We start from the raw sequence: 9621 nt of genomic DNA, 5'->3' as shown, positions 1-9621 counted from the left end.
GGTGTGGCAGAAGCAGCCAGGTGTGTCCCAGGTATGTGCTGGGGAGATGGATCTGTGGCGTCCCACACTAAGGGATGACAGAATTTCCTCAATCACAGGATCACCTAATTGCTGATCTGAGAAAAGGCTTCAAAACACCAAACAGCAGAGAAGTACTGGAGCTGCAAACAGGAATTTATGCTAAAGGTTGCAAAATCTGCTTGGAATTTGCACCTCTCAAACAAGGGAGGAAAATTTAGCAGGGAGGTAAGGTTCCAGTCCTGACTGGTTAGTGGCTGCTGCAACAGGGTGTTAGGAGTGAGTAAGGATGTTTGAAAGGAGTGACGTGAATGAAGCTCTGTTTTGGGGAACAAGAAGGGCAGGAAATAAGGGATAATCAGTAACAATCAATTGAGAGATAGGGAAAATGAAATTACAATAAATGCAAGAGGAGGTGAGAGAGAATGATGAACGAAAGTAGAAGTAAGGCTATTGAACAATGAGGAAGAACTGGGAATGAAATATAATCTGGGGATGGTCCCCAAATGAAATGACTGGCTTACCTCAGCTTTTCTTATGTGAGGAATGTTGAACTCATGGAGAGAAGTGGGTGGTGAATGGATGTGAGGGGGTTCAAGCATCAAGCCAAGTTGTTGGGGGAGTTTGAAAATACTGGCACAGGAAATCACAGGAACAAGAGCTTCTGTAATTTACTCTTCCTGGTGTTGGCATCCTGAGACTAGAAACCAGTAAAGGCAGAACCTGTATATAAGGAATACAAGCTAAAACCTGAAAACAAACAGCCCAGAACTGACAGTCCCAGGGGATGTGATGGCTGTAGCCTGAATTTAAATTCTCCTTCCTAGGAAAGAGAGTTTTGTCCTTGTCCACTGCATCAGAAGGGAGAAGGACATGGAGCACCACATGCCCACAACCCTCCCCAGCTGAGAGGAGATGAACCCCACCAACTCTGCCACTCCATCAGGTCCAAAGCTACTGGAGTAGCAGGAGTTTTTGTCAGGAGTTGTGCTGTGACCTTGGGAACCACACCTGGAGCCCCGTGGGGAATCCTGCCCTTCTCATGTTCATCTCCACTATCACATGTGATTCATACCTTTGTCAGCTCCGCTCCTGGGTGCTCCCATGCTCTGCCGTTGTGTTATAAATGAGTGGCTGTTGGTGTTGGTTGATATTTAATGAAGTCCATGTAATACTCTTCACTTATTTACTTATCCAATCCCAGTCTTAATACCCAGCCTGGGAAAGTTATCTTGGCTTCTTTAAGGTTTTCCACCATTAGCAATAAACGTTTTACAGTCTTGGCAAGCTGAGGCTGAAAAGCAAGAGCATGACTTCAAACAGCACTGCTCACAGAGAAGGCTTTAAACTGACATTAAATCACTAAACTGTGCAAACGTAACAGTCCTGTAATAAAGATAAATCTGTGAGCAGTTCAGTCCAGGAGGGGCTCTGCTACTTGGGTTGCAGGTGGAACCTCTGGGCCCCACAAACTACAGAACCCTTTTGGGCACTCAGTGTCATAGCAGAGAGCCATTCATGCTACAGTTCTAGACAAGGTCTACCTGAGGGTGAGAGCTTCCATCTCAAGCCTGAGCTGCTGCTCCTGCACAGTGCAGCAAATGGGAAGGGCTGTAGGGGAGCAGCAGTCCCCACTGATCACCCCAGGCAGGGCCACACCAGGCTCCAGACATGGTGCCTGGCTGTGATCCACCCAACAGCTATTCCTCTGAGCTCAAAGGATGAAGGGACTAAGAAAATATGCCTTAAATGACCATAAACATTGCACTCAAAGCCTGGAAGTGTACATCCTCCAGCACAGCTTCCATGCCTGCTGTCACCCTGTGTGTGGTGTGTGAGGAGGGGATCTCAGCTGGGAGCAGCACACCCTGCAGGGCTGCAGGGCACCATCCCTGCTCTGCTCATGCCCTCCCCACGCACAGATAGCAGGCCCATGTGCACAGCTATGGAAACAGGCACTAATGTGCAAATGCACACAGATCTGTAGCACCTGCTGCCAAAGCAGCTGTACACAGGCAGGCACCACCACCCAGGCACATAAAGCTGTGCTAAGGTGCTGACAGACCCCCAGAAAGCCCAGTGTGTGGTGGGACAGACACAGCCTTACTCAGCTCAGGCTTTAGGGAAGACTTCCCTTCTCCTTGGCTTTACCAGCTTCAAGATGAGCAGTGTTTTTGCAAAAGCTTGGTGAGGAATGTGCTTGGCAGGACCTCTGAATGTTTTAAATATTACAGGATTTCTGTAGTTTAATTTTATAGAATCACAGAATAACTTAGGTTGGAAGGAACCTTTAAAGATCATCTAGTCCAACGCCCAGTTTGCTCTGAACTGAGAATTTCCTTTCACTGTTTCATGGTGCTCTTGCACACTGGAAGGAAAGCAGCTCTCTCTGAGGCAGGATGGGTCCCTGGCACGATTAACCCTTGAAAGGGGCTGTGATGGGGCTGCCCAGGGACCCTCCATGGCACAGTCTGCATCTGTCAGAGCTGTAGAAACACTCAGAATTGCTCCTGTAAGAAACCAATGGGTAAATGGTGGAGGATAATTTCCATGGGCAGAATGAGGGGAGCATTGCTGGGGTGGACTGGGTGCTCCAGCTCCTGGGGCTTTCAGCCTGGGGTTCATCAGAAGCCCATGTATCAGTAGGAAGGAGTGAAGTAGGGCTGGGTTTTAGAGTAACCCCTGAGTGATATCTTTGCACATCCTCGGGGTGAAGGAATGCAGCTGCATGGTGGACTGTGAGGGGAGGAGCTGCATGCAAGAAAAAGCAGGATTTCAATGGAAAATTAAGAGTGTGGAATGCTGGAGCTGTCTCCACTGCCCCCTCAAGGGGCATGCAGCACAGCAGGTCTCTGTGCTCTCCCACATGAGAAAGCACCACTCTGATCCCACACCTTAGAATATGCTTAAGAGAGGGCTAAAACCCACTCAGAAGCGAGAATCCCGGTGGTTATCCTTGATCTGTGCTGGAAGTGCTGTAGATCTGAGCCAGGCATTCTGGGTTTGGCACTAAGGTTTCTTTTTGCTGCTTCTGTCTCAAGCTCTTTTCTCAGTGGCTTGTCCCTACAGATCAGCTCTGAGTGGATTCCAGGCTGTGCATGAGCCAGTGTGCTCTGTGTCAGTGGTTAATGGTAAGTGACCCATCAGCAGGATTAATTAAAAAGTGTTTTTAAGGCATAGTGACGTTTTGGAGAGTCCTGGAAAGGAACTGAGTTACTTTATTGTAATGACTTTATTGTGTTATGAGTTACTTTATTGTAATGACTTTCCCGGTCAGTGAGGGGGAACGTGTCATGTTCCAGCCAGTGCTGACACCTGGGTTGGCAGCAGCAGAGAGGAATTCCTGTCTGATTTGGGACGCTTTCTGTGGTGGATGTCTATCCAGGCATTCCCTCAGGCAGCTCTTGTGCTGTTTCTTGCACCCAGAGCAGTTTCTAGGAGGAGCTGGGGAATCACAACAGCTCCCCCAGACCCCTCATCTGGTGTGGGGTCCCTCAGGCTCACAAGGGCTCCCTGCTCTTTGTGAACCCGTGGGGTCCCAGGGACTGCAGGTTCCAGCCAGGCAGAGCCACCAGATGTGAGGGGCTGGAGTGGAGCCTGGCAGCAGAGCCCAGGGCTTTGTGTAACCCATGACTAAACTCTGGGTTAGGGGTGCCTTCAGGCCTCTGGAAGATTTTGGTCATGATCAGGCAAGCCTGGCATCACTCCAGATCCAAAGCCAGAGTAAGCCTAGGAAACACAGCTCCCAAACCACCTTCTTTCCCAGAGCCAGGTTAGACTGAGAGCTCCTCTTCCCCTGGGTTTGCACTGGGAGCACTCTGTTCTCTCTCACAGGACACTGATCTGCAGGTCATGACTGCAGAGCTGTTTGTGCCAAGCTCTCCTGCTCACTCTCACATAACAAAGCTGACAATATATTGCCACTTTTATTGTTCTGGTTGGGAACTTTTCAGGTGCTAGGTGTGTTTATGATTGCCAGGGTCACACCTCAAATTGGAATGGGGAGAGGGATTTTAGACGTACCCACACCTTACCATTCCTCCTCCAGCCTCCCTGAGTGGAAAGGGCTTGTGCAGTGTGTGGCCTGAGTTCCCCAGTTGGTTGGGGATATTTGCATTAAGCCCAGGGGGAGCTGGCCAGCCTGGCACATGGAATTGCCTGGCTCAGCAGTGCCACGTTGCTGAGCTGTCCCTGCTGCCTCTTGGTGTTCATGACTATCTGTGCACTTGCAAGTTTAATAACAGCAATAGTTGCTTTTGTCAGAGATGATATGCAGGCCATAAAACTTGTTTGCCTTTTTTTTCCTCCCCTCCTACTAAGATATGAAAGCTGTGGAAAAGGCTCCATAGCCTGCTGGCTCTTTCAGATGGAAGTTATATAAGCAATATGAAAAGAATGCATTTCATAGTGGCCAAAGGACCTAAAAATACCATTTTCACAGATCTTTGCTTGGACATCATGAAAAGATTCTCGGAGATAGTGCTCTCCAGGAAATCATCCCTAGGCTGAGCTGCAGGCAGATAAGCTCTTGTGTTCAAAAACAATGTAAGGGAAGTTGTGTGTCCAATCCTCAAAGCAACCATCTCTGTGACATGGCACATGGCCTGTAGGCTCCAGGGAACCAGCAGGATAAAACACAGCCCACAAGAGGCAAGCCCAGTGTTTCAGGATGATTCCAGGCTGCAGTGACAAAAGAGGTGAGAGCTGGGATCCAGGATGCCAATTAAGGACAAGGTTGCTTCTGGGACAGTTCATGGGGGTTTTTTCCTAAGTGAGCTGAATTCAGCAATAAGAAATCTCCTGTAGGAACTGCACTGATTTAAGATTAACTAGGTAAAGGGCAACCTTGATAGAGAAGTTCATGGAAGGAGTCCAGGAGAATTTATTGCTTCAAAGATTTGATATTACATTTATGGAGTTTTTAGGGCATATACCCAGGCAAAAACACCCATGAATCACAATAGAGGAGCCCCAGTGTTTTTTTATTCCACATTAAAAAGAAAGAACGAACTCCTTTTCTTTCTCTTGACTGGACTAACCACTCAGTGCTGTGTGTGCTGGGATAACATGTCCTGTGACTGCCTTGGTTCCCTTGTTCAGGCATTCAGCAGTGCTGCTGGGGCTCTGGATCATCACAGCTGCACAGGCAGTGAGGGCAGGTTATTTGACATCCTGCTCCCCCAGGTCTTTGGCTTAGAGTGGAGACAGGCTCTAAATGCTGCCCTCAAAAGTCAGGATCCTGCTGACAGTTTTCACCAGCATGGCTGTCACTGGGAACCACTGGATGTGCTAATGGGATGGGAAATCTTGGATGGAAAGCAATGGGCTGCTTCTCATCCCTTGTACCTAGGACAAGACTGCCCACCTCAATTCTCATCAGAGGTGGGAGATGGGGGAACATGAGGGCCAACCCCTGCAGACCAGAGCTGAAAATGCTGGATGTTGTTCCTCCCCAGACCATTAATCTTTACAGCATCTACACCTCTCTCCCCTCCTCCTGCTCTCTTCCTGGGCATGCTACAGCTGAGCACAGGCTCCCGTGGTCACAAAAGCAGGTCCTTAAGAGCCTTCTCTAATTGCCAGTGTATTTCTTCACCTTTACAGCCAGTGATAACTTGATTTTCACTTCATCATCTTACTGTGTCCCAAAGGCTCAGTCTGGCTCCCACCTGCCACCAGCAACAGGGTGGCTGTGTTAGAAACAAAGGACAATCACCCACCCCAAAGTGCTCAGAAATTACCTTTGAAATGCAAGAGGGATATAAAAATGAACATGTTTGAAATGTGAATAACATATTTTAGCTTCCTTTGCTTGGCTTTCAGAATGTGGTTACTTCAAGCCTTTAAGCTCCCCGGAATCGTGAAAGCAAATATTTATTCTTTATGTTTGTTTTTCTTTTAATGAAAATTGGGATTGTCATTCAATCTCATGATTCCTGCACACGTGGCTTCAGGACAGACATCAGCTGGCATTGGGCTTGCCAGGAAATAGTGACAGCTGGCAACAGCATCAAACACTTGTTTGGGCTTTTTTCTCCATACACATATGCTTTGTGCTCAGACCAACAGGGAGGTTAGCCCCTTGATTTAAAATAAATCCTCCCAGAAGAAAGAAATCCATCTGTCTGGGAAAAGTTAGAAAATATTTTTGCATTTATTTTTCTTTTTTTTCTTTTCTTTTTTTTTTCCTTTTTTTCTTTTTTTTTTTTAATGAATACAAACTCTTGTGAAGAAATATTCTTCTGTTCCATTGTAAGGCAGAAACCAGCAAAAATTAATGCACAATATCGAGGAATACTTGGTGCAAATGGACCAAAAAGGATTCCTCCCAATTATGTCTACATACAGGAATAAAGGTTGCTGCAGTTGTAAAAGACAGCCTGGTTATTACAGGGTTGGGTTTTTTTTTTTTTGCATTTAATCTCCCAATTATAAATAATCAATGTGATTTACAAAATAATTTACAGAAAATGATTGGATTCATCATTGCAATAAATTACTTGGTACGATGCCACCAGCATTGAAACCAGACAATAGCTCTGACACCGCCAGCACGAGGTGTTTCATTTTGCATTGGAAATGAAGGCCAGACCTGCAGCTCCTCTGGCTGAGCTGGCTCAGATCTGTCCCCACCAGAGCCCTCTTGGCAGCCATGGGTTCACCATCCCCATCCTCCCCAGAGGCCAGCAGTGACTCAGGGCTGCAGCGGTGCAGGGCTCTGGGGAGGGCTCCTTTCCTGGTTTCAGCTGTAAACCAAAGGTCAGATGCGCTGGGTTTTGGCACAGGCAGGCACAGAGGAACAGGGGCAGGAGGGAGCAGAGCAGGGTGGGCAGACCCAAGGCTGGGGCAGACCTGGGGGCTTGGGTGAGACAGGGTTATTGCTTGGCCTCTGTCACTTTCCTTGAAGAATTGTATTTTTGAGGTTGGTGCTCTCAAACACTCAGAGATCTGAAGGAATCATAACAAAATCTTATCGTGTTATGAAGACCTATAAATCTGTTATCAGCCACTCACTCTAAGCTGAAGGAGTGGCACTGCACTGGAGCAGCAGATTGTGTGGCACATCTTAGCATTAAAGTTGGGCCTGAAGTGAGATCCTGGGTCCCAATGCTCCCAGCACTTAGAAAGCACAAGACCTTGGTCCAATCTGTGAGGCTCAAGCTCTTCTCACCCCATAGGTCTCTCCCCTTCCTGCATCTTTCCCCCACTTCCTTCCAGAGAAGCATCCAGTGGTCCTCTGACTGCTGAGAAGCAGTAGTTAGTATTTTGGGCAGTGCTGCCAGCCTGTAAAGGGTGACCCCATCCCATGAGCTGAAATCTCTGGAATCCCATGGTCCCTAAATTCCCAGGAGGCAGTGAGTGGTGCACGGGAAGGGCTTGGCAGTGGCTGCCTCTCTGAGCACGGTGGTGAGAGGGCAGGCATGGCACAGAAATATCAAAACCCCTCAAGAGGCAGAGGGATGCAAACAGTGGAGTACCTTGGTGCTGAAAAGATTTGTTAGATCTGGCTGGGGGGTTTAGTGTGCTGGAGGGTGACACCACACAAAGACCTGGGACTAGCCAAGGCTGAGGAGCAGTTCTGGCAGTGCTGCCTGGGCAAACCCCATGTGCTTCACCTGCTGTGATGCTTCTGGGGGAGCTTCCACCTCCACCAAGTCTGGCTGGACTGGGGACTGTCAGGGGGCTGGGATGGCTGTGGGAGGGAATTGCTCCCTCCACTCCCAGGGCACAGGGAATTGCTTGTTCACAGGGTTTGCAGTGTGCTGAACCAGTGCTGAGGTGGCAGTGGGGCAACAGCCTGTCCCCAGCCAGTCACTGTGACCTCCCCACACAGGGAGGCAGGAATCTGGCCCTCCTTACAAGGACTGAGGGTTTCAGCAAGGCTTCAGCCTTAGTTCTGGGACTCTGGGGCTGCCCATGGCACATGCTGTCCGTGCTGCAGGAAGACAGCTTCTGGTGGTGGCCAGTCCAATGAGCAAGTCCGTGTGCTCCTGCCCAGGCACCTCTGGATGGCTTCTTTTGTCACAGTGGCAGAGTCAGTTTGGGCTTTTCTCCCACGCGGTGCTCTGAAGGAGGCTGGCTGCTGTGGGGCTGCTAGATGACCTCCTGCTTTGTGATGGCAGGCTGTGGGATGGACGTGGGCTGCTTTGCCACGGTTGCAATGGCTCCAGGCAGCAGCTTGTACTGCTCGGATCCTGAGCCCGCGGGTGGAGAAGGCTGCGGAGTTTCTGGAGTAGCTGAAGAGAGAAAAACCTAATTAAAAGAGGGCCTCACAAACCTGACAGCACTGGGATCTGTCCTCAGTCCTGCAGGGTTCAGATGTCAGCACAGCAGAGCTCTTAAGGGCTTGTGTGTTTGCTGTAGGGCAGCCCAGACATGTGGGCATGGTTTGATGGCCCAGGAGAACCACAATAACCAACATCAAATAAGGGGAACTGATGATGTTTTGACTTGTACTAACCACAGTTTTGGTCAGCAAAGGTCATCTCAGCACAAGGTTCCCAGTGGTGGCCCCATGTGGTGGGTCAGATCCTCTTGTGTTTTTGCAGAGGACAAACTGAGGTGTGTCTGAGCCACTCTAGGGAAGGGGAGCCTTTACACTGATTTCACTAAGCTCTGGATAAAATCATTCATCCCTTAAGGGCTATGTAAAAGTTACAGTCTGCCAAGGAGGATCTTGTTGAATCAGTTAGTCTGGCCTAATCTAATCTAATCTAACCTAACCTAACCCACCTCTCTGTTTGTCTTTCCCTCCTTTCTGCATAAGAATTTCTCACACGCTCATTACCAGAGACTTTGTGCTGCTTGCAGATTTCCTTGCAAGGTAGAAACTACCTCTGTTGGCACTCCCTGGTTTCTCCTGGGAGTTTCTGCCTGGATATACTCACACATCTGCCCGTTGTGCATCTGAGGAGGCATTGTGTTGGCCACAATGACGTTTGTTCCCAGGTTCTCCTGGATCAGATGGGGGTGCAGGGGGTGGTGGGCGTGCGGCGCTTCACTCGATGAGCCTAAGGACATTAGTGCAGAGGACATTAATTGCCACAATGGCAGAAGGAGACAGCTCAGACCCACTGCACCCAAGTGAACAAGGCTTTGTGCATGATCAGCTTGTGCACAGGTGACTGGAGCACTCCCTTTCCTTTTTCCTCCATGGATGCCTTGAACTAACTAACCCCTGCCTGCTGCCTGCACATCCTTTTATACAGGATTATATTCCTTAGTCACACCTCCACGTGAAGAATACCACAGTGGGAACTTCTCATTTTATTTTGTCCCATTGGATGCTCCCACTAAAAAATCTAGGATGTTCTTTCAACCTGAGCTTTCAGATATTTTTGTTTTGAGGAGTCCCTTCTGACAGAGGAGGATTGGTGAAATGGCTGCCAGGTAGGAGTCTGGGGGTGCACAGCAAGGCTTGTCTGTGTGCACAGGGCTGGGGATGCCCCTCTGTAAACAGAGGCACAGCTAACGCATCTCTTTAGGTGAGAAGACAGTGGTTACTCCTGTCCTGGACAGGGGAGGTGATTTTTAAGTCAAGGGCTGACCTGCAGACTGGCTGTCTCTAACTTTTCTAGACAGGTAGCAGTGGCTAAGGAGGGT

The 9621-nt window shown here is 48.9% G+C and overlaps 1 protein-coding gene across 1 annotated transcript in view; it reads right to left on the bottom strand.

Annotated features, from left to right (window-relative positions):
* Positions 1 to 6538: 6538 nt before the first annotated feature.
* Positions 6539 to 9621, bottom strand: part of HNF4A (hepatocyte nuclear factor 4 alpha) — a 34339-nt gene continuing 31256 nt past the window's right edge. Inside the window, exons 9-10 of the mRNA XM_033074965.1 lie at positions 8907 to 9029; positions 6539 to 8255 (exon numbers count right to left, since the gene is read on the bottom strand). Of these exons, the coding sequence (XP_032930856.1) occupies positions 8113 to 8255; positions 8907 to 9029 (266 nt within the window). The 3' untranslated portion in view covers positions 6539 to 8112. The remainder of the gene's footprint in view (positions 8256 to 8906; positions 9030 to 9621) is intronic.

The sequence above is a fragment of the Catharus ustulatus genome, chromosome 17, assembly GCF_009819885.2.
Source record: "Catharus ustulatus isolate bCatUst1 chromosome 17, bCatUst1.pri.v2, whole genome shotgun sequence".
In the NCBI taxonomy this organism is placed as follows: domain Eukaryota; kingdom Metazoa; phylum Chordata; class Aves; order Passeriformes; family Turdidae; genus Catharus; species Catharus ustulatus.
This window is presented reverse-complemented; position numbering and strand designations above follow the sequence as displayed.